General features: G+C 43.6%; 1 protein-coding gene across 4 annotated transcripts in view; it reads left to right on the top strand.

Annotated features, from left to right (window-relative positions):
* Nucleotides 1-26,377, top strand: part of FBXO42 (F-box protein 42) — a 1,015,376-nt gene that overhangs the window by 879,338 nt on the left and 109,661 nt on the right. For all 4 annotated transcript variants that reach the window (XM_069611109.1, XM_069611110.1, XM_069611111.1 and 1 more), the window contains exon 9: nucleotides 14,170-14,289. In XM_069611109.1, coding sequence (XP_069467210.1) covers nucleotides 14,170-14,289 — 120 coding nt within the window. The remainder of the gene's footprint in view (nucleotides 1-14,169; nucleotides 14,290-26,377) is intronic.

Genomic DNA, 26,377 nt, shown 5'->3' with positions numbered 1-26,377 from the left:
AAACAGCCCAAATCTGGTCTTAAACGCTGTCTTCCATTCGTCCCCTTCCTGCACACGTACAAGATGGTAAGCTCCTCTCAGATCTAATTTTGAGAAAATATTTGCTCCTTGTATTTGATTAAGCATTTCTGAGATGAGAGGAAGAGGATACCGGTTCTTAATAGTGACTTTGTTAACTGCTCGATAATCTATGCAAGTTCTAAGCGAGCCATCCGGTTTTGGTACAAAAAATAAAGGAGAGGCCGCAGGTGACTTAGAATGACGAATAAATCCTTTGGCCAAATTTTCTGACAAATATTCTTTTAAATAATCATTCTCTTTCTCAGTAAGAGCATATACCCTACTACTAGGCAAAATTGTTCCTGGCTCTAGTTCAATTTTACAATCAAAGGATCTATGGGGTGGTAATTCTCCTGCCACTTTCTCATCAAATACGTCCCAGAAATCTTTGTAACACTGGGGAAGTTGACCCACTACAGCTCCCACATCATGACCTCCAATTCCAGTCTCAGCCAGAAAACTAGACACGGAATTACTTTGTTTTACCTCTTCCTCTAAGAGACTTCCTGAAAAGCAATTCTCTTTACAAAAATCGGATTGCATGTCAATTGTCCTAGCACTCCAATCAATTAGGGGATTATGGAGAGTAAGCCAAGGCATGCCCAAGATAATCTTCAACAAAGGGGCATCAATTAACTCAAACGAAATTATCTCTTTGTGACCTCCTGATAACTCCAAAGTTAAAGAACCAGTTCTATGAGTAATAGGACCAGAAAATAAACATGTACCATCAACAGCCCTAGCCTGCTCTACAACCTCCTTCAGAATAATTGGAATTCCCAACGATTTGGCCAGACCCCAATCCATGAAATTCCCAGTCGCACCTGAGTCAATCATTACAGGACCATTTCCCTTACACTCCAAATCAAAAAATAAGGATACATTTATGGTTATATGAGGAACCGCTGTCTGCACCGTATTAGCGATCTGTTGTACCTTGACTGCTGAGGAAGAAGTCTTCTTGGGAGTGTAAGGACAGTTTCCTAAAAAGTGCCCACCTCTTCCACAGTATAAACACAGATTATTATCTCTCCTCCTAGTCTTTTCCTCCACTGTTAACGGGCCTCTGATTCTTGGAGATGAATTATTCCCTTTGGGTTTACTCTCTATTTTAGGTCTATCTACTCTAAGTATAGACTTTACATCACTCTGACCATGACGTCTCTCTGCCTTCCTTTCACTCAAACGGAAGTCCAATTGAATAACCAAATCAATCAGACCTTCACAAGTAGGAGGGCGTTCTACTACTCCAGACAAAGCATCCTTTAACTCATCTCTAAGGCCCCGATAAAACAACGAGGCCTGTTTAACCTCGGGCCACTTGCTTTCTAACACAAGGGACTTAAATTGTGTTATATAAGCAATCAAGTCTCTATTACCTTGTTTTAATTCTAAAAGTTCACCATCTACTTCCAGAGATAACTGTCTTCTATCAAACATTTTTCGGAATATCTCTAAAAAACTGGTATAATTTTCTAAAACCGCACTCTTTTGACTCACCAACAACCCAGCCCAAGCAGATGCCTCCCCAGAAAGATATGACAACATAAATGTTATCTTCGAAGCATCCAATGGAAATAATTCTGGTCTACTCATAAAATGTAATTCACATTGTGTTAAGAACACCCTAAATCTCTTGGAATCCCCATGATAACGTTCTGGGGGCGCCAAAGGAACTGGCATAATTATACTCCTTACCCCTTCTGCCACTGTAGGCGCCCGTTGTATGTGTGGTAACTGATCTTCTCTTTCTAACTCAGGTGGAGAACCTGCGCCCCCTGAAACCTCATCCTCTCTCCTTTCTCCCCTCTGTTGAATTTGTGTAACTTTAACACTTAAGTCATCTACCTTTTGACTAAGTAAGGCATTTTCTTCCCGAGAAATTTTCAACTCCTCCCGTAACTCCCTAATCAAAGATCCTAACATCTCCATGGATTCGTCGGGGTTCATGACAGCTCGGGCGGACTAAATTATTGGCCTTTCATTCTGTCAGGCTGAGAGGTCCTGTATCCGCGGAAGCTGCTGAACCCCCGACAATCCCCCTGAGATGTATTTCCCAGAACTAGTTTTCAATACAGATCTGTAAACTACACCCCAAAGGGAAAGGGGGAATGGGACAACAAAACAACACCAGGCAGACTGCGTCAAGGCTAATCAGTGCTGAACCTGCAGAGGATAAAGAATAACATATACACTTCCTTAATTCACTTACTTAACCTTATGAATGGAAAGTCATTAATCCTTAACTAATAATTGAGAATCCTACCTGGTTCTTCTCTTGAAATTTCTTAGAGAAGCGGATAAGAAGCTGAAAATCTCTCTTACTTGCGATAATTGAAATTCCCAGCAACTTCTTACATTAGGCAAAACTGGAAGTCTTAGTTCTTTGTTTGTCTTTTTTCCAACATGCACTGGTAGTTCAATTAGATTGTCTTTAAAATGTTTTTTCAAAACTTTTCAAACTATTTATAATTATCTTGAGTCTTTGAATCCTTGAAGAAAGAGGAAACACGTGCTAACTGCACACGCAAGTATTTTCCATTAAAATTACCGATGAACTTCACGTAGAAATCTTCCTGGTTGAAGAACATGCGCAAACGGATGAAGACGCGCGATCAAAATAATCCACACGCGCAAAAAATCCACACGCGCAATAATTCACACGCGCAATAATGTTCTCCTGCGAGACACGCGAAATAAGAACACCCGCGCTATTGAGTTCAAACGCAACGAAGTGATTCTCACGCGCAAAATCACTCGCGATGGAAAAAACACACGCGCACTCACATGGCACGCGACGAACAGATTCTCGCGCTTTATACCCCCGCGCTAAAAATCACACGCGCTTAGTATTTCACACGCGCTTTGTACACCCGCGCTAAAAATCACACGCGCTTTGTATTTCACACGCGCTTTGTATTTCACACGCGCTTTGTACACTCGCGCTAAAAATCACACGCGCTTTGTATTTCACACGCGCCTTGTATTTCACACGCGCTTAGTATTTCACACGCGCTTTGTAGTTCTCACGCAGCGTATAGCTTTTCGCGCAAAGGATCACCCGCGCAATAAAACACACGCGTTTAAAATGGCACGAGACCAACCTCTACTCGCGCTCGGAATACACACGCTAGAAAGCACGCGCTCACTTGAATACGCACGCGACAGTCAAAATCTCGCGCTAAGGAACACCGCACTGGAAACACAAGCGCACTCCGATAGTTCAATAGTTTTAGTAGAAACACTACTTTTAACGAATTTTCAAGGAGACTGTTATTAAGATGAACAGATTTACAGTAGAAATAAAGTCACTTATCTCCTGAGCGAATTCATAAAGATTTCCTGCTTTTCCTATCTTCAAAACGAATTCCTGCCAGCTGAAGACTTCTCCTGAACCCCCAAGAAAGTAGCCACTCAACTGCTGAGATCTGAAGGATAAAATCCACCAGGCCTAATACTAAAGCAGGAGCAGCCACTGAACACGTCCTCTCAGATGGGGTTTTGATGATGAAAGGCACAGAGTGACAGTTTAGAATGTTCATTGTTGTTCAGCATTGTCTTCTAGCCGATCAGAGCTGTCACTGTGAGGCTCCATCTTGCCTTGGGTCAGAACCAGGATTCTGAATCAACAAGTTAAGGCCTAACCAACTATAATGGAAAACTTCCCACCCACACAAAGCTAATCTGAAAAGGATAATAATAAAAAGGAAACTTGAATAAAAGAAGGAAACCTGACACACACCCCCCCACCCCCGCATCTCAACATACTCAAAATACATTCAAACACAAACATTCATACACATCCGACACACCCCCCGACCCCCGCATCTCAACATACACTCAAAATACATTCAAACACAAACATTCATACACATCCGACACACCCCCTCACCTCAACATATACACAAAATACATTCAAACACAAACATTCATACACATCCGACACACCCCCTCACCTCAACATGTACACAAAATACATTCAAACACAAACATTCATACACATCCGACACACCCCCTCACCCCCGCATCTCAACATACACTCAAATATATTCAGCCGTAATGCTGGCCCTCCATTGGTGCAGCACACACGCATTACGTGGCTCGTAGGAGCGACGTGATGCGTGTGTGTGCTGAGCCAATGAGGGCCAGTGTTTTCACCGGCCCGGAAGACAACAAAGACTTTCCTAATGGAGGGCGGCCCCGAGCCGCCCTCCATTAGGAAAGTCTTTGTGCCTCGCGGGCCGGTCAAAAGGTCATGGCGGGCCGCAACTGGCCCGCGGGCCGTATGTTGTGCACCTATACCCATGCCCACAAACTCTGAACTTAGCAGCTTTGCTCCAGAGGTCATAGTTTGGACACCTACAGCTCCCTCAGAGGTGCATGGACATACTCGGGGAAGCTAGAAAACCTAACCCACGTTATTGCTATGCCAGAAAATGGAAGCGTTTTGTCATCTGGTGTAATTCCAAGGGCGTCCATCCCATCGATTGCTCACCCACACACATTGTGCTGTACCTAACCCACACACATTGTGCTGTACCTAACCCATCTGTTGGACACTGGGTTGGTCTTCAATTCCCTAAGGTTTCATCTGGCTGCTCTTTCAGCCTACACCACATCACAACAAAAGGTGTCGTGGTAGAAGATACCAGTGATTAAGGCCTTTATGGAAGGGGTTAAGAGGATTTATCCTCCCATTTCTCATCCAGCTCCGGGATGTTATCTAAATGTGGTTTTAACCAGGCGCATGGACTTATAAGACGGCCTTCCTAGTGGCTATCACTTCTATTAGAAGGGTTAGCGAACTACAGGCACTTTCCGTTCTAGACCCCTTTGTTACAGTCCAAAGGGATAAGGTAGTTCTGCGCACTCCTCTCATATTTGCGCCTAAATTCATCTCGAAGTTCCATGTGAACCTATCGATTGAACTACCTATGTTTTTCCAGAATCCCACTAGCATGGCCGAAAGAAGCCTACACACACTATATGTGCGCAGGGCAGTCATGTTCTACCTGGAAAGAACTAAACCACTGAGGAAAACAAACCAATTTTTCGTTTCAGTGGCAGCTGGTAGAGAAGGGGATCCTGTCTCTAAATCAGCTATCTCAAGGTGGATTGTTAAATGCATCACACTGTTTCTCTCTTGCTAAAAGAGAACTGCCCTTCCAGCCTAGAGCATACTCTACTCGGGGCACTGGGGCTTCCATAGCATTCATTGCAAATGTTCCCCTAGACTCCATTTGCAAAGCGGCAACCTGGAGTGTTCTGTACACACCTTTACAAAACACTATTGCCTAGACACTCATTCTAGGTCTGATTCTCAGGTGGGACAAGACAAGCAGTACTAAGACATCTTTTCTCTACTGTTCCTTCTCACAACTGACCTCCAACTCCGGGTACTGCTCGCTAGTCTATGCACAGCATGTGATTCTAAGCAGATTAACAAGCATCAGAAGACATGCATTAGTTACCGTAATACCATTTCTGATGATTGTATCTGCTTAGATTCACATCCCTACCTCCCCGCTCCGGGTGGAAGGAACATAGACGTCTTACTACTTTCTCTCTTCATGTACTCACTCACAATAGCCTTGGGCTCCCTCAAGGCAGAAAAAATACAATCGGAGGGACATCGGCACGAGAGGAATTTTGGGTACGCTACACGGCACGATAGGGATAGTGTTACAGACACGCCTATGCCGACGTCCCCTTTCGGTTCCCGAAAGACAAGATGCAATACTCTGCGGTTACCACTGGATGTCAGACCATATGCACAGCATGTGAATCTAAGCAGATACAATCATCAGAAATGCTATTACGGTAAGTAATGCATGTCATACCCTGACCCCATGTACATTAAAGGGCAACTGACCCTAGACTCAGTGGTCACCACTGCTAGAAAAAGGGCCAATTCGTCTGTCTGCCACAGGGTACCCTACTGAAAAGAAATGTTGACGCATATATGCTATCCGATGTAGAACAGCTACCTCGGCAGCATGTCGTGTAAGAATTGGCAATGTCAGAGTCTTTATGTCAAGATAGAATAGGACACAGTGGGATGTCAGAGGAACTCGAAAAACATATTCCAAACTATTTCCCAGCTATTGTTTGAAAGTTTTTAGCAGAGGGGAAAAAGACACCCAAGGCAGTTATCAGAAATGCCCTTGAGGAGGGGCGTGGTTTCGGCGCCACGGAAGATGGCCGCCTGATGTGAGCGCTCTGTCTCACCTAAAAATATAATTGACATATCTTCAATACTACTGCTTCAAGGACCCCGCACGGCTAATGGCTGCATTTTCTGGTGAACCGAAGCCTCCAGAGCTGCATCCAGCCGAAACGAGCGGATGCATCGATTCAATGCTGCCACGTTACGTGAGGAAAAAGTCAGCGCCCCGCCCACTACAGAGCGCTGCTGGGGCCTGGGAAACCACCTCATTTACGGCGCCACCTCTGGTTGACCGAATAACACGGCAGCTTTCTCAAGCTGGACAAGATAAGTGCTTCTTCTCCGTCTCTTTTAAAAGGCTTTCTTCTTAACATTTGAAAATAAATAAGACTGCTGCAATATAATTTAACCACAACTGAAGACCTGAACCACTGCCTTCACAGAAATTAATTACAAAGACATTTCACAGTTCTACTGTATTCTGCCAGAAGATTCATTTTATTAAATGCATTTAGTGCCTCAAAATGAGTGTATTGTTTAAAAAGATACACAACAACATAGAATAAAGGAAGGAAGGTGAAGGGAGAAAACAGGGGAAAGGAGGAGAAAAGGGGGAAGTGAGGAAGGAAGAGAGGAGGAACAGTAAGAAAAGGAAAAGAGGGGGAGGAGAAAGGAGGGAAAAGAGAAGGAAGAGTGAGGAAGGAACAGTAAAAACTGTGCTTTCACCAGCTGTGGTAAAAATCAAAGTAACTTTAATATCATTTTGCCATAAAGGAGGAGCTAATATACCACTGTTATAGTACAAAAACGCTGGTATTTTAAAGATTTTACATATTTTACTAAGAAACACCATTTTAACTCAACATAGTCCTTCAAAAGAGCCGTCGCAACAGTCTACGCATTTCCTGACTACCAGAAGGCTGTAAAGGCTCGGACCCCATATCATTCATTCAAAAACTGCTTCCAACCATTCTGCACTTAACTAATGAAACTCCTTTCAATATACAGAGAGCACATCGGATTGGCCCGATGAGAAATGCAACTTCTCGTTCCTCTCCTAGAACTCTCATATTCTATCTATTAGAATATACCCAACTACAGATGATCATTACAGCATCTAAAGAAATAAAATCTCTCATCTGGCACAGAAATGAAATATATATTTCTCAAGACGTTCCGAAAAGCACAGCCATTCGAAGAAAATAATTCTTATCCTTCCGTCCTGCATTAAGACAGCTCAACATAAGATACGGTTTATATCATCCATGCTCCTTTAAAATAACCCATGATGGTCGCACAGCTATCTTTGATGACCCTGTCAACTTAAAAACTTATATTCGTTCTATCAAATCTGAAGGAATGGACATATCATCTCCAATGAATCCCTCTACATCATCTGGATCTTGAGGCCATGCTTTTGTAATTTGTTTTTTTCTTGTCCTCCTTTAGCCTTATCAAATGACGTCATTAAGTATATTACGAAATTCTGGTGAGACGGGCGCTTCATTGCAGCTCCTCTCCTGCATAGTCGGTCATTTTTTTCTTTTTTTTTGCTTCTTCTACTGCACAACTCTGTTGCTGTCACCAACCCCATAGGCTTTCCCAAAGCCTTTTCATTCTCCCTTTTTCCTCTATCCCGCTCCCTGGTCTGATCTTCTCACTTCTACATCACATATGCTGTTTTGTCTACTCTCCTTTTTATCCCTGAGATTCTGATCTCACTTCCTTTCTCAAAATTCACTAGATCTGATTCGACCTACCCACCCTAGCCCCTTATCCTTGCGTCTCCCCTTTTTGTATCGCTCCTATGATTAAATGTTTGAAATGTATCAGAATGTCGTCATTATGGTATTAACTATCATCTTAAGTAGTAACTGGGTGCTTTGTACTTTACAGATATGTAACCATACCATGATCTTTCTAAAGTATCTCAATAATTTTTAAGTGTATAACCTGGAATATCAAAGGCTGCAATAATCCAATCAAACGAAATAAGATCATCTCTCATCTCAACAGATATAAACCATCAATTGCCTGCATACAAGAAACTCGCCTATCGAATGAAGAAGCAATGAAGCTAAAATCCTTTCTGGATTAAAGACGTCATTTCAAGCCCAGCTATAGGAAAGAAAAATGGAGTAGCAATTCTTCTTAGCAAGAAATTACCATTTAAAATCATAGACAAAGGTGCTGGTACCAATGGGCGATGGGTCTGGGTCAAACTCTTAGTTGGCGATGCCAATTTATCCATTCTTAATGTTTATGGCCCTACTTTGCCAGATCCTGATTTTTGGTCTTCATTAGCACATATGATCCTTAAAAATAACTTCAATAATCCTATTATTGTTTGTGGTGATGTGAACCAAGTGCTTGACCAGTTTCTTGATCGAAAATCTAAATGTTTTTTTAAAACCTCTACTTCTAAATCGCATAAAGCTTTCAGGAAATTTCTAGCAGAATCAGGTCTAATAGATACATGGAGGCTCTCACACCCTACACAGTTGGAGTTGACCTTTCACTCACCTCCACATAATGCATTCTCCCGCCCAGATCACATTTTCGCGTCCAACTCCCTTACAGGCACAATTATAGATTCTAAGATTTCCAACATCATCTCAGATCATGCCCTGGTTTCTACATCCTTCAATTTTGAAGACATAAAGAAATCATCACCCAGATGGAAATTTAACAACTTCCTCTTACAAGACCCGCAGTTTATACATTCTACACAATCTTTCCTAAGGCAATTTTTTTCGGACAGTTTTGATAGTGACACTTCTATCGTAAATAATTGGGAGGCATTCAAAGCTGCACTTCGAGGACATATCATAGCATACTCTGGGGGAAAAAAAAGAAATTGCGCAGACTACACCTTGATGAACTTTATACCCAACTCTCCACAGCGGAAAAAAAATACTACACTGAGACTAATGTCATTACGATTCCAAATAAACAAAGAGCTTACAGACTCAGCAGCGGGCACTCTACTCAAATACAAAACTAAAATCTACCAAACGTCAAACAAGGCTGGAAAACCTTTGGCATCTTACCTCAAAATCAAGAAGGAAAGAACCTTTATATCACAAATCAAAGACAAGTCTGGCACAACACTAATTCAACGCAACGATATATTATATTGCTTTAAACAGTTCTACACTGACCTTTATACTCCCGAAACTACAGTTCCCCAGGAAAATATCAACTCCTTTCTCCATAATATCAATAGACCTTCTTATCCCCAAATTGACTTCTCACTTGAAAGGTGACATCTCACTTCCAGAAATTACTCATGCTATCAAAGGTCTGGGCAGTGGAAAATCCCCTGGACCCGACGGCCTGTCTACAGAATTCTTTCATTCTATGGCCCAATCCGTAACCCCAAATCTTAAACAATTCTTCTTCTATTTTATCTCACAAAACCTCTCTTCAGGAACTTTTTTCTGAAGCCATACTCATCTTGTTCCCAAAACCAGAAAAAGACCCAGCATTACCATGCAACTATAGACCTATATCTCTGTTTAACGTCGAAAGTAACATTTTTACAAAAATCCTTGCTAACAGGATTGAATCTTCTTTCCTGAATATGATCAAACCAGATCAAGTAGGATACGTGAAAGGACGGAATATCTCAAGCAATGCCAGATTATTATTTAATGCCTTTCATATAATAATTAAATACAAAAAATATAAATCAGGATATGCTGCAATTGCACTAGATGCGGAAAAGGCATTTGATAGGGTCAATTGGGACTTCATGTTCCAATCTCTCAGGTGGCATGGCTGTGGTGAACATTTTATTTCCCTAGTCAAGCTTCTATATTCATGTCCCAAATCATCCATATTAATCAACGGTCAATCATCTCCCTTCTTTCCCTTAAACAGAGGTACTAGACAAGGTTGCCCCATCCCCTATTCTCTATATTCTTTCGTTTGAACCTTTACTTGAACTTATTACATCTGAAAAACTCATACCAGGCATCCCCAGTGGGAATACCAACTTTAAAATCGCTGCTTATGCGGATGACATCCTTATCCTAACCAAAAATCCTAAAATCCACTGGCCTCAACTGCTTGATAGACTGCTTCAATTTTCCCAAGTATCATGTTATAATCTCAACAAAGAAAAATCCGAAATCCTACCATTAAATTCCTTTTGTATCAAAAATGAAATAGATTCTCTGGGCTTCAAATGGTGCAACGAGTCAATCAACTATTTAGGCATCCACTATGCAAGCTCTACAAGAGAAACTATCAAACTGAATAAGCAAATATTGTTAGACTCAATGAACTAACCTCATCATGGTCTCCCTTCTACTTGTCATGGTGGGGTCGACTTCAAACCATTAAAATGATGCTTTCCCCCATAGTCTTATACTATCTACAACTCCTACCAGTCCCTTTATCTCAATAATTCTTCAAATCCATCCGCACTATTCTTCTAAAGTTCTTATGGGACCCCGGTAAAAGTAAACGAATCTCTATAGTCAAACAAAAAAACTCGTATGAAACGGATGGAGTCAGATTCCCGGACTTTAAAGTATATCACTCTGCGTTCTTACGTAATCCTGTTGCTGGTTCACTCCAAATAGTCCCTTTGATATACCCCCTTGGTGTGTCATAGAAAAAAACCTTGCTCATCCCTGTGATATTGCAGACCTCATTTATGCCTTTGGTCATCTTTCCTCTGACCATATAAAATCCACTATATCCGCTCTTAGACAATTTATTTCCACACACAGCGTCTCCGGTTAAAAATCTTTCTCCTTTTAATATGGCAGAACAAAAACATCACTATCAATAATAGAATTGTAAATCGCAAATCCTGGTTAAAGTCGGGCATCAAATTAATTAAACAAATTGTCAATGGTCCCTCCATTCCCCCATTCCAACAATTAAACCTCTTTTCCATCCCAGGATCAGAATTTAATTTTTATAACAATTTGGTTAATGCCTGTTCGGATGCTCTTCATCGTTTCTCAAATATTGTCCTCACACCTGATGCTGCAAGCCTCCTATTACTAACCATGGTATCTGACATTAAGGCTTCTAAGTTTTATAAAGTTTTATACTCCAAAAATATGAATTGGCCCTTGCGTGCGAAATGGGAAGATGACCTTGGTTGCTCTTTCAATGATCAAACATGGTCCCTCTAAGATCAGGAGCACATCAACATCAGCCAACATCACGCAACATCAGCTGTTCTTTTTACATCATGCTTTTATTAGTACTGTCAAAATATCCAAATCCAAGAGAAATAATGAAGACAAATGTTGGTCTTGTGGTAATGCTCATGCCGCCTATAAACGCATGTTTTTTTATTGTTATTATGCTTATATGTTTTGGCAAAAGGTTTGTAAATTCCTTAAAAGTATCTTTAATATAGATATCCAATTATCCTTTACAAACATAGTTCTAGGTAGCATAGCGGTCAATAATTCTAATTTGCATTCCTCGGACAAACTATATAATTTATGTAAAGCTCATTACTTCCAACTGGAACATTTTTCATAATCTTTCTATTAATGGATGGTGGAACAATATTTGACATGTACACAGACTTGAGTCCTGCTTAGTCGCAAGCAGTGGTAACATTTCAAAATGTAATGCAAAATGGCTCTTTTTCACCTGCTATTTAGATAGCTTCAACGCATCCACACATGGTTCGTGAATATTTGTCATGGATATCTTATATTCTAATATATTACACCTGATTATCATTGCCTGTACATTTGTTCAAGTTAATACTTTATTATATATATTTTTGATACTACATCTAAAAATTGTGATTAATACTCCCCTCCCACCCACCTCACCTTCATTTCCCTCCTGTCCTCTTTTTCGTCAGTATTTGTTTCCCTTGTATGTCTTCCCTGTATGCCACAGGCATTTGACCTAATATTCGATTGCAAATAAGATTATTAAAATGAACAAAAAAAAAGGAAATGCCCTTGACATGGCAGAAACAGCAGAGTGATAAGTGGCAGGAGCAACTGTCAAAAAGCATCATGCATGGCTAATTGCCTCAGGATTTAAGTCCGAGACTCAGGCAACCCTACTGGATAAATCTGTCTAGGAAGTTGTGTTGTTTGTCAAACCAGTAGATGACACTGGAAAAGGCCAAAAAAGACTACGAGACCCTGAAGACACTGGGTCAGATCAGTGATGTGTTTACAAGAAGGCCGAACAGGCCCAGGGCGGCAGATTGCCACTAATGCAGCATTTTTATAGCTGGCTATTTACAAAATACTGTCATTTTTTTAAAATGAAACTTTTTTTCCCACTTTGTCTGGCATATTATTACATTTCCTTTCGCACAATGTGAGGCTCATGGTCCTTCTGCTTTTTTGTGGAGGATTAACGTTAGCTATTTAGCAGTCATGTATTTCGACAGCCAAACCGGCTTGCTGTTGAAACTTGTATATATGCTGGATATTCACAAAAGCTTGGTTACAATGACTTTTGTGGTGGGGAAGAGGAGAAGGAAATGTTTACCAAACCAAGCGTGCATAATGCATTTAGTGATAGCACTCAACAAACCAAGCTTGCATACTGGGGGCCTCATCACGAGTTGGGTGCTAATCCCACTGGTATTACCACCGGGGCTATTAGCACCGGATCACAGGTTTGGCAGAACGGTAAGTCTGCATTCCCCACTGGGCCCATTCAGGAATTTCCCATTCTCCATTGGGCCCAATGGGGAATGTTCGGTGCTATTACCGCCAGCGTTAATACCGCTGGTGGTAATAGCACTGAAAATCGGTAAAATCGCAGCAGATTCGCCCCAGCTCGGAGCTGGGGTTAAATCCACTGAGCCCGTGATTTGGCGGACCCTTAAATGCGGGTCTGAGGTCTGTAGGACTCGAGAATGTGGTTATAGTGTGTGGCGTCTTTGTTTGGATTTCAGTTGTCTTCTCGTCAGGAGCCAAAACAAAGATTTGTAATGTGCCAATTAGCTATATTATAGGTTTTTCTTGTGAAGGAGTATCTAGTTACAAATTGTTAAGGAACACCAATAATGTGATCTTTACCAATTAGGTTCTTTCCAAAATGTCCAAATAGGCCCAAGAATGGTAGTTCCTGGCTCCTGTGCTCATCTGTGGCCACCCGATTTAAGGGAATCATTGTCAAGGTTTTATAAGGTATGTACAGGAAATCAATATTTTGGGAAGGTTGGTTTTAATTTAACATATAAGTATTGACTGGCTGAAAATAACTATTCTTTAGTATACTTCAGTATACAAGCGATTTGCCAAAAATTCAGTATAAGAACACAAAACATGTTGCTGCATAAGCACTGTTGTCAGATAACTGAACATAAATCCAGCATATTGACTGGTATAATTTGATCTGTCCCCATTCAGTTATTTATATTGGTGGACGCAGTCCTGTTGGCCTAGTTTTGTTGCTGCAGAGGTTTTGGTCCCTCTTATGCGTTGATTGCTGCTACTAAACTGTAGGCCTACTTGTGTGTGGGCAACCACAATGAAATTGTAGTCCCATATTGGTGACCTTTTTTTCCAGTTGATTTTAGAAATATGGTCACCTTACTCTATTGGCCCTCTCAAAAGAAGCACATTTTTCACTTGAGCTAGCGGTGTCTAGAGCCATGAGGTTGTTTGCATCGGTGCCCATGCCGGCTAACACCTCTACAAAATACCACTAATTTGGATCACACAGTGAACTAGGGGCTTGTAAATAAGCCTCAGGACATTCCTTCTGACACACGTAGTCTCGGGCTGTTGGCCAGGGCCTTGTGTTCCCAACACTTGAGTCATGCCACTTTATAGAGGTACCATTGTTATGCAGGTAAGTAACTGTCCTTGTTTTGGAACAAGGGCTTTAAAATATTTTGGAGCAATTTCACTTTTGTTTGTGCAGCAACTTTGAATATTTGCTATTACCCAACTTTAATTAAACTGAAATCTTTATTCTTGAATCCACAGCTTTTTAAGGATGCTTGGTTATTGCACATGAGTATGACCCTCCCCTGGACCTGGCAACAGTTGAAGGTGGAGAATGAAGAGCATGGAGCCCCAGAGCTGTGGTGCCATCCTGCATGCAGGGTAATGGAACAGGAAATGTTGCAGAGTTTGTTGGGAAGTCTGGTGCGGGCGGTGTTTGTGGGGTGAGACCGGTTTACCCTTCATATAAGGTGCATTCAGATTGGTAAGGATTCCTGTAGTGTCTCTTCTCATGCAAGTTAACATGGGTGGCTTGCATGAGCAGCGTGTTCTTGCAGATAGGAATGAATAGGAAGAGCATGAGGGAGCTAGAAGTTTGGGCGATGTTAATGTGGGTTAGCAACCACATACTGTATTGAAATCATCAGTGTCTGTGTCGGAAGCGGCCTAAGGGTAGCTGTTGTGCAGCCTGACATAGGCTTCATACATTGTTGGGTTATTTTCCTCCTCCTCCTTCCAGAGTGAAACTTGACGTCCTGCTTGCTGACATTTGGTCAAAGTTGTGCCTCTGTGCCTTCCGTGGACAGGTTTTGGAAAAGTGGAGTGGAGAGCAAGAGGAGTAAGTTCTGTCTGTAGAGATCTTAGGGACCCAGGTCTGCTTTGACTGCCCTGCTCTGTTATGTCTGACTGAACTGACCTCCCCGCTGGCTCTCCTGCCCTTACCCACCCATGGGGTCTGCAGTGAGTGCATACCGCACCCTGTAGCCAACTGCAGGCTGTCGGAGGCGGTTTGTAAGGCTTGGTCGGAGGCAGTCCGTACAGAGAGGCTGGGGCGATTTACAGTCTATAACCGCCAGTCGTGGCCATGCCTAGGCTTGTTTAATACATGGTGCCCAACAGTTTGGGTTCTGTTAGTGCTTTCTTTTGTTGCTTTTCTTCTCTAGTCCTTCACACCCCTGATTGCGACCGTGTTTGCTTTTGTGCCTTTAAACAGTGCAATTTAGCTTGTTAGGCCTGAATCTCATGGAACCCAAGAATGCAGCAGGTGAGGTCCTGCCTGTTTATCATTATAGCCACCGTCATAGCTATTTGGTCGGTCATCTGATCGAGAGCCTGTTCCACGATTGTCCTATGGTCCGATGACCACCCCTTCAAGTGTTCTTACTAACTTATTTCTGGGGTTCTAGTCATCTGAGTGTCGGCACATCGGTGCAGCACTGGCTTTGTGGGCCCCTATTTGAACTGTTTTGACGTCAACTTTGTCCTAGGAAGTTCTTCTGTTTTGAGGTGGCAGCAGTCCATCTCATTCTCTACAATGCTGAAAAGGAAAGCAAAGGGAGCGCCTCCCTGGTGCTAGTCAATGTAAAATTTCAAGATTGTTCAGACCCATTAACGATGTGTACTCATTGATTTCTGAAATAAAGAACTGCTCTTGGATATCGATGGATCTGAGCCAGGGGAAAAATGTTATCTGTTGGAGAGTGAGCATAAAGGCCATAAGCAACTAACCACCAGCAATCGGTTGACTTCCATCAAACCACCGACTATAAAGAGTAGGTGATTAGCTGCTCTATGCTCCAACTTTCAGTGTTATGCAGATGATACTCAGCTCTTTCAAGCTCCCTTCAGCCGTCTCTTATCCCTCTCTCATCCCAGATTGTCTGACTGCAATTCAGGAGTGGTGTTCTGCCAATGATCTCTGCCTTAATGCCAGTAAGACAGAAAGCCTCCTCATCGGATCACCAGCTCTCTCCTTTCCTCTCCCTCTCTGGCTGCCCACGCTAGGCCCCTCTTCCCTCTCCTACCTATGAGGCGAAGAACCGCAGGGTCCTCTTTGATGGCACACTATCCTTCTCTCCTCACATCTCTGACGTTGCTAAGAAGTCAAACTACCAGCTGCACCTCATCAGAGGTATTCTTCTTTTCCTCACTTTGCCTCCAGAATCTCAGGGTCTCCGGAGGTCTGATCCTCTCTAGGCTGAGATACTGCAACAACCTCTTTCTAAAACTACCTGACTCTACTCTCCATCCTTTACAACTCATCCAGAACAGGACTGCAAAACTTGTCCTTGGGCTCAAGCCCAGGGATCGTATCTCTCCAGCGCTGAAAATCTCTTCATTGGCTCCCAGTGGCAACAAGGATCAAGTTCAAGACCCCCTCTGCATTGTCCACAAGGCTTTTTGGTGCCTGGGATGCACTACCTCCAACCTCTTTACCTAAATATCTTCCTACTCGGGCCCTCCGCTCCTACACCTCCAACTCTTTGAGGGTCAGTCGCTTCTCCTAGCAGAGAGTTGTGGGCAGATCTTTCTTCGGGCTGGGGCCTCCTTCTGGTACTGCCTCCCTGCCTCTCTGAAACTTGAACAGAACCATCTCCGGTTCCAGAAGCATCTCAAGACCACCTGCTTTGCTTCTGCGTTCTCTTCCTCTCCCCTGATGATCTCCTGTCTGATCCATGCACTGGTCACCTGGCCACACTCTGAATTCGGCCCAGGCCCCTGCCTATCCAGTTGCAACCCGTACTGCCTCTTGGCACCCCCTACACTTGTGGTTCATATCTGTAACCCTACAACCCCCTCTCGCACTTATTAGCCACCCGTTGGCTGCACCTCTTCTGAGCACCCGCACTACTTCTGAGCACCCGCACTTGCCACCCATTGGCTGCACACTCTGCTGTTCCTTTCTCTTCTCCAAAGCTCCCCCCACCCTCTGGGACTATTCCAATTCCCCTTGCCCTGAACTTGCGCAATCTGAATGTCACAACGCCTAGTAAAATCGTCATTTCGTCCTCCCTCTGTCCCGCTCCCCCCCCTTGTCTTGTCTTGAAACACTTGTGTATAGGCGTGTTATTAATGCCACGTCATATATCAAATCTAACTGTGTGGTCCATATTGGCGTAGTAGCAGACTTTATCTCCTTTTGTGACAGTGAAACTGTAAGAACTTATGTAAAGTCACTGGAATCCATATCTCGAAGGAAGACAACTTGGGCCTATTTGAAACTGTCCTTAAATCTGGTTAATTTGAAGATGGAACTTTTTCGCTTTCTGCTGCTAATACATCAGAAAAGGTGTTACTAGTGTTACTGGTGTTATTGAAATGTATTTGCAGAGCAAGGTTCAGGGCGAGGTTGCTGATGATCAAATTATCAACATGGTACCCGCTCTGCAGTCTGACTCATCTGGCGCTCCCCTCCCCTCACCAGCCTCCTCTGTTGCAACCTGGTATGGTCTAACCCATGTTGATATTTATACCTCCCAAGTTGCCCCACCATTTCTATTGAGTAATCGTTTCGAGACCCTTTCTAGAAGGACCCAGTCGTCAGATTGCTTGTCGCCACTCCTGGCTGGAAAACCGTGGCCACCATGAAAAGGGGCTGATCCAATGGGGTTCAGCCATTCGGGAGGGGACCCCGGGAGAAGGTTCAATCTGGAGGTGGCAAACAGCTTCAAGACATGGGATCTCAGACTTGCCCCAATGAATTGGGCTATACTGTTAACACTGGATGTAACATGTCTTTTTCTAAAGTTGAGGAAACCCCTGTCGAACTAAGGGAGTCAATTGTGCAGAGCATTGACAAATAGTCAAGGGAGTTGCTGGGAGAAGTTAAGAGGATTAAGGATACATTTGACTCTTGTGATGTCCAGCCTCCAACAGCTTGTGAACCTAGCCCAGTTGCTGCAGAGTCTTGCTTGGTTATTGATCCGCAAGCTACTAAGGTGAGTGCTCACAGATTACTCAAGAAATTGGTGTCCTCTGTGGAGTACTACTCCATTTACTCAGCCTACCCAACGCGTAAGATCGATTAATGAACATTCTTTTGCCCCTGCCTGCCCTTCGGGAAGGTTCACAACTCAAATAACCTGCCCCCCCTCCCTAGCTATATTCCTCCCCTGTCGGGGGCTAATGCTATACCCTTAACAGGTTTTATTCTGCTCCCCATGTCGAGATCCATCCCAGGTGTAGAGGCAAGCAGCGCCAGGCCCTTATTTATGGTTGATGTGCCAAGGTTACCTTTTCGTTCTTTTGAAGACCTTGAGTCGCTCAAAATCAATGCATCCATTGGATACGCCATACCTAGAGTGGTTGCCTCTCCATTATTAGAACTGACATTACGTATTGTGTACCATTCAGAGTTCAAATTACGATTTTTATCCAGGTTTTTTTATCCTGGGATCTGGTTGAAGGTGTTGGGGAGGCGCCATCATCTTCCTGCACCTTTACAGCGCTTTACAAGCGCTTTACAATAAGCAAAGACTTCTGCTGACTGTTTCTAAGCACTATAGCAGTGAGAAAGTCTTTTTCATGCAAACACAATCGCGCACAGACATGGGTGGCCACTAAATGAAGGTAGTTGGTATTTAAATATAAGGTGTAAATAACAATTAGCTGAATACATTTGTAAAAATGTTAAATTGTATTTCGTTTTTCTCAAAGCATGATAAAGAGCAGCAGTCACTGTACCAAAAGGAATGCAGCATGTGCTAAACCTAGACTACAGGCATTGCGGTGGTGTCCGCTAGCGCTGGCAGGCCAGTACGTAACTCAGCAGCTGTTTCCATCAAAAACCCATGCAGGCTAAAGGCTCAACGAACACAATGCAGAGTTATGAAAAACAAGGGTTTTAAGGGGAATTACTGGACCAGATAAAATTAGTATTTTGAATGAAGTATGGGAGAGTATGATGGGAAAATGTGTTTATATATAAATGTTCATAAGTAGCAACATGATGATAAACGGCAGCTACAATGTATTTTTGCATAGGCTAATGATATGCAAAGTAGTATGTCTAAAACGAAAACCCTGCCATGAAGGAAGGAAGACTGCAGCATCCCCCCTGTAAGGAAAGGACAGTTTTGGATGAGCCATGCCAGTATCCAATGTCCAAGTCAAGAGTATTTAAGCTCCCTGCCTGGCACCAATCTGGAGGAGCCAGGAACAGAAGAGGGACAGAATGCCGTTCAGGGAGCAGAGTTCTTTACTCCCCCAACACCCGCCTCACTTCTGTACAGATTAAATTTGTTATCCTTGCAAGATGAGAATTCCCTAGAGGGGTGAACTTTAATCTGGTGTGAGAGTGATTAGGGGTACCCGTAGAATTAAAGGGGTACCCCTGTAAGTTAGGCTTCCTTTCAGTGGTGATGACTTGACGTATCCTTAGTTTTTTACCCCCGTAATTTGTGAAGTCCCAGGCCAAGTCAGCCACGCCCAATAGTGACCGGTCCCCTAAATCAAAAAACGTGTTTCCTGAACGGTTTTAGTAGAAACCATTTTAAAAGAAATCCCCTCTGCTCACTGAAGCATGGCGTGGTTCCAGAAAGACAGGCAAGCATGGGGACTTTGTAACGGAGGAAAACTCAAGTGAAACATGCACGTGAATATACAATTGCAAGCATAACAACATGGGAACATGTATGTATATATGATATGAATGATAGTATGGCGATGTGAATGATAGTATGGCGATGTGAATGATAGTATGGCGATGTGAATGATAGTATGGTGATATGGATGATGTACGAGGTCAATGGAATAGATGGAATAGGACGTTTGGTGCTGTATTATGGAATAGGATTTTTGGTGATGGGGAATAGATTGGATAGGATTTTAGGTGATGTGTTGAGGATTGGATAGGAGGTGGGTTATGTATTGAAATTGTCGCATATTTTGGTTTTTCTACATTTTATAAATGAAAAAGGGATCCTCCGCGTATAAAAGACTGAGATGTAAGTGAGCCCCCGCTTATAAGGACTGGGAAGTAAGGGATCCTCAGCCATAACAGGTTGAGAAGCTAGTACCACACATTATTCTTTTATGACGATAGAAGCAATGGGATCCCTAGCATATTAAAAAATGCTGGGAAAGTGGTATTAAAAAGGATATAAGCAAAAACAGTAGTGGCTTGGTTTAAGGAATGGGCCTGGATTTTAGCCAATTTTCGTTGTATATTTTCCTCTTGCTGTCTTTTGTGGTAAAAAAAGTGTGTGTGTGTGTGTGTGAGAGAGAGAGAGAGAGAGAGAGATAGCAATAGGGTTTAAGTGAAGCATTAGGGACGCGCGCAACTTTATGGAGGAAGAAACTCCAATAAAACACATGCATAGGGTTCTGCCACTGTGTTGTGACAGAATAAATAAGTACCACAAACAATGGATAGTAGAAACGAAGGAAAGGGGGGCAGGGGGTCTCCTGCTCCTGGCCAGAGCAGGGCTCCCATAACAGAAAAATGCTAGAAAACATTTCCATCTTTTTAGCAGCAAAATATGAAGGGATCAAATCCCAAAAAAGAAAAGAGATTCTAGATCTCTGGCGAGTATATGGAAGATCAGGAAGGTGAAAAAGATATCATATGTAAGGGGATATACCCGTAAGGCCTAAACCTGCAGTAGTGTATACAAACCCAGTCTATAAGCCTTCAGTGGTAGAGCGAGTGTCAACAGGATTAGCAACTAGGAGGGTGGGGGGGGGGGGAACGAAAAAGCTTTGCACCTCCATATAACCTATCCACAAACGCTGATATGCCCGTAGCATCGGTGTACACAGAGGGCCCACAAGTAGACATAGACAACGAGGTAAGAACATTGCAGGAAAGGTTGGTCAGGTTACAAGAACCTGAAGAATCATCATCAGAAATAAGGGTACCGGTGCAGGAAATAGGGGATTGGAAGTCAGAATATATATATATTTTTTTTGTTTGGATTCAACCATGGGGCAATAAGAAATGTTTGTGTTGAAAAAGATCACGGGCGGGGTGCTGTTGCACGGCTGATAAAGATGACCGCCACTTGAAATACTCTGGCGACAACACAACAATCCTTTGAAATATCCTGGTACCTGCCGCTCCGTTTCTCCGCGGGGAGCAGTTGAATGCCCATAAGTAACATCTGGTAACCAGAGGGAGAGCCCTAAGAGCGTCAGAACTAAGGGCTTATTAAACATGGTACAAGGGGGGGTTTGGTCTGACGACTTTGTTTCTAAGGTCTATTTACTAATTACTATAAACCTGAAATTATTCTGTTTTGTTACATACATTTAAATGCCTTTTGTATGTAATAGTACTCCAACAAGCAATTAAGAGTGCAGACAAAAATATAGAAATCATATCAATACAGCTTTTATTTAATTAGCTGTTTGTGCATTTCATAATCATGTATTTAAACTTATTTTTAAGAGAAAAGAAAACAATTTGCGAAATCCAGTTCATACGATGTAGTTTGTTTCTAGCATTCATTATCCCTTTGAATGCTAGAATGTACATATGTACATTATTAATTATCCCTTGTTTGGTTGTATCTTGTATTTGAATTATCACTTGTCACCATAGGTGGTGGTTACACACACATTTCTAAGCACAAATTTGTTTGAGTCTCTGTACAATTAGATAGTGTTACCAACTCAGTAATTACAAAGGGATATTGAATGCTAGATACAAACTACTCTATCAGTGAATTGCCTGCGGGCGGCCCCAGTATTACAGTGCCTCCTTGGGAACACTGCCTCCTGGGATTGAACTGTGGAGTACACAAGGCTGAAGGACTCTAACATTTAATAAACAAGGAGCCCCAACACGCTTCCAGATATCCCTAATCACGTGTGGGCCTAACAGAGTGCTACCAGTCTTCAGCTCCATGGTACAAGAACAACGTGAGACGTTCCAGGCCGTGAAAAATACCTTAAGGAAGAAGGTTAAATACTCCATGTACCCGGCTAAACTATACTATGTATTCAACATAATGGCACAACAATGTTTTTCACCTCCTCGGAATCTGCTCAACGGTTTGCGCTGAATATGCCGGACCCGGGAGGATCACCAGGACATGCACCATGATACCATCACTGTATCCTTTTACAACAGCAGTTAATAAGTAAAATACTACTGAGTCCCATAGTGGACTCCCTTGGGCACTGGCGAAGGACAGGGACCACCCGATAATGGCGGCCGCCACACAGAGTGTATAGGCAGCCCTCATGGCCCCACCTGACCACAGTCACTCATGACCCATTACAAGGTCTTCCATATATGCGACCATGTTATGCTAGAAGTGACTCAGTATAAATTTAGACAGCGACCCCACTGTGAGCCGTGGGGGGGGGAGGAGATAACCCGCTATCAGTATTGTCCTGGAATGTAAGAAGTTTTACTGCACAGAAAAAGATCTGATTAATCGCAAACCACTGCAAAAATCATAGCGTCAACATCCTATGTATACAGGAGACACATCTGGTCCACGGCACACCTATCCCTGGCATGCCAGGGTGGGGCATTCATAGGTATGGTTCTTCACACACTACCAACTCGAGAGGGGTCACAATCTACATACCTAACTCCATGGACTTCAGGCTACACAAACAGATAGGCGACGTGGAAGGGAGATGCATCATTCTAGTTGGGGAAATCCGGGGGCTGAAACTCCTATTGATCAATGTTTATGCACTGAATACTGACTCCCCAGATTTCTTTCAGAAATGTGCCAAACACATAGTCCTTCCCGGGGCATGATACAATCTGGGTTGGGGACTTCAATATGGCTCTCACTTTGGAATATGACAGATCCTCGACAACTCAACTCACAGTACCCTGCGCTGCGCATGCATTGTCAATCATAGCACAACACCATGATCTACATGACATATGGAGAGAAGAGCATACACATAAGAGGGAATACCCCTACTTCTCTAGCGTCCATGGGAGCTTGTCCCAAATAGATTACATAATGGCCACTTCCACCCTGATGAGATGTGTATTAGAGACAACAATACTACCCCGCACTCTATCCGACCACTCCCCCGTCCTGGTATGAATGACTGGCCCAACGGGCCCCCTAGACCGATACAGTGGAGGTTTAGAGCGACCGCTTTAGAAGACTGGGCATTCCCAGAGGAAATGCAGCAGGACATCTGGACATACTTTGAGGAAAATATAGACTCTGGCCCAGGACCAGGCATAGTCTGGGAGGCCTTCAAACTATATGCGAGAGGCTGCTGTATCTGTAAAGTGGGAGGGGTACTGAAAGCCCTAAGGAGGACCATGCGTAAATTGGAGGGGTCCATAATGAGCCTGGATATTCAACAAGGTACCCAGGACTCAGAGGAAATTAGAGATTCCCTGAGGAAACAGAGATGAACTCAGTCAATTGACGTACAGGGAGGACAAGTTCAAAGGGGGCCCAATAGCAGCCGTCAGGTACGGAGAGGGAGACCGGCAAAGTAGGACACTTGCATGGGCCATAAAACAAGAATGATCATTAACACCCATTATGGCGTACTAGTCAGAGACCTAGCTGGGATTAATGTGGTATTTAGAGGGTACTACGATCAGTTATACTCGTTGCATATCACGGCAGGTCATGACACCCTGATGAGTTATTTGGATGAGATAGCGCTACGGTGGCTAGACCCAGAGCTGGGGGGGTGGGAGGGGACTGACTAGACTGATAACGGAAGAGGAGATCTGTAAGGTGATACTGGCCCTCCCAATTGGTAAAGCACCTGGAAACGATGGCTTAACTGCCGAATTCTACAAGACATATGTTGATACCCTGCTCACCAGCCTACGGGACATGGATGAAAACGCACTTGCGACCGGTACCCTCCCAGAATCCACAAGAACAGCGCTGATAACGGTCCTACTTAAACCAGAGAAAGGCCCTCAGAAATGTACATTGTATCGACCGTTATCATTGATTAATATTGATGACAAAATCCTTTGCAAAAATATTAAAGGAGAGACTACTCCCACATATGGAGACACTGGTCCCCCCGACCAGGCCGGCTTCATCCCCAACCGCTCCACACAACCTACGGAGGTGTTTGAACTTATGCACAATGTAGACCCTGAGATCCTCCATAGCGATAGCAGCTTTAGATGCCTAGAAGGCCTTTGACTCTTTGTAATGGTTTTTTCTCTTCGAAGTGCTGCAGCGCTTGGGTCTTGGGTTGACATTTATACAGTGGATTAAACTGCTGCACAGCCCCGAGGGCGGCAGTATACACAAATGATATGGCATCGGAGTACATCTACCTGTCGAGGGGGACGCGTCAAGGCTGCCCCTTCTCCCCCATATTGTTTGGCCTGGTAATGGAGCCACTGGCTTGCCACATCAGGGAAATGCATGCTCACAGAGGAGTGCGATTACAGAAACCGCTTAATATGATATCCTGTTATATGTGAAACATCCAAAACGGAATCCCCCCCCCTTGATGCTGGAAATTGGTAAATTTGGGGAACTCTTGGGGCTCAGAATTAATTTGAGGAAGTCTGAAATTCTGCCACTGACCCCATCTAGGTCCCAAGGTGACGTGGGCCAAGAATTCCGATGGTGCCCCCAGGGAATCCGATACTTGGGGGTGAGGGTGACTACTGGTATGGGGTGTCTCTACTCCAACTACATGAAGACGCTAGATGTACTGGAACATAAAGTAGAATCATGGATACATGTCTCCATGTCCCAGGCGGCGCGTATCTCTCTTGCCAAAATGTTCATACTCCCTAAATTACTTTATATCTTTAACAATGTGCCCATCTGGCCCCCTCAAAACCTCTGGGCACGGACAAGAAGCCTAATGATTAGGTTGGCTTGGGCGAGGAAACGTGCAAGGATATCCTATGGATACCCTGGTAATGCCAATCAAACAGGGAGGATTGGAATATCCAGACATACACCTATACTACTTAACAGCACACTTGCAATATATTGCGGGATGGTGGACCCTTCACCCAGGACCACCCACACTCGACCCTAGCTAAAGAGACAATGTCCCAGGACGACATAGTGGGGAGATTATGGGGCACACGACTACAGATACTACAGAAAGAGATCCAACCCACATTGGTGACATGTAGAGCCTGGGATCGAATAGCGCAATTGACTGGCGCAGAGACAACCTACTCCCCAACCTCCCAGTGTACAATATACATGGAATACCTCTCGCATTTGAGAGTTCATTTCGAGTCCAGTTTCAAAGGCTGGGGGTGCGAACACTAGGAGACCTGGTGCAAGACGAGAGCTTTATACCCTGGGAAACGCAGAAAACCAGAGGAGACTGGAAAGCGGTAACACGGTTTGTACTATAGGATCAGGGAAACACTCCAATCAAAATGGCCTGAATTTCCCAGAGCACCAGAAGCCCACCCGGTTTTGCAATACGCGATTAAACGATTATCTTCCCAGAAATTAGTATCCTGCATTTACAAACTAGCTAGGAGCTGGAGTAAGACCACCTGGGAGGGCGATCTGGGGGAGGCAATAAGCAACAAACAGTGGAAGCTCATATGCTTGCAAACGAGCAAACTGTCCATGAACAATAGATTTAGGCTGACACACTACAAATTCCCCACCAAGTTTACTATTCCCCAAACTACATAGAATTTATCCTGAAAGACCATCTGGGTGTAAGGGATGCAAAGCTGAAAACGCCAATTTTTACCATCCAGCCTGCTCCTGCCCGTGAATACGACACTTTTGGGAGAGAGCAGAGGAGGCAGTGTCCAAAATGCAGAGAACCAAATGGGAATACACATCAGCAGTCTGGCTTCTAGCATTGATTGAGGGGGGTTCCGGAAGGGAGAGGAAACTGCTGGGAATGGGCTTTGTAACAGCACGGCACCTTATAGTCTCCACATGGGAAGTGCGCAGCACCAGTGTTCGCCAGGTGGGTGGAACACATGCACATGTGTGAACTGAGAGAAACCTGCTATGCGCAAACAGTACCATGCAGCAGAGCAGCCAGCCGGTTGATTACTGGCCACCCTTCTGCCTGCTCAGACTGGGAAGGTAACACACCATCAGGGGGAGGAGGCTCGCCATAAGTGAGATCTGGAACGAACATTAGAATGACACTATTGGAAATAGAAATTGATGTTGATGTATGATGCGAACCTGTCCGGAAACGAGTAACTACGAACTCATAAAGACCAGGATCAAAAGGACTGTGACCAAGTCGCAATGTTTTATCTGTTATATTGCGGCAGTCCTTGTGTAACCGAGAGTGATTTCAACAATGTGTCAATGGGGCTGGGGAGAGGGAGGTGGGAGCGGGAACCGGGATAGGGTACGAAGTTGTTGTTAATGCAAGTTCTTTCTTTGTTATGAATAAGAAAATGACAATAAAGAAAGTTTTTTTAAAAAAATAGAAAAAAAGATGATGGGCAAAGGGTATGGACGGTCCTGGGAGAAGTAGAACAAGCAAGGGAAAATAGAGGGGGAAGATCAAGGTGGTAGAAATAATGAAGAGGCTGGTCAAGAAGCAGATC

Source organism: Ambystoma mexicanum, chromosome 8, assembly GCF_040938575.1.
Source record: "Ambystoma mexicanum isolate Mex_15411 chromosome 8, UKY_AmexF1_1, whole genome shotgun sequence".
NCBI lineage: Eukaryota > Metazoa > Chordata > Amphibia > Caudata > Ambystomatidae > Ambystoma > Ambystoma mexicanum.
The sequence above is the reverse complement of the archived record's forward strand: the minus strand, read 5'-3'. Positions and strand labels throughout refer to the sequence as shown.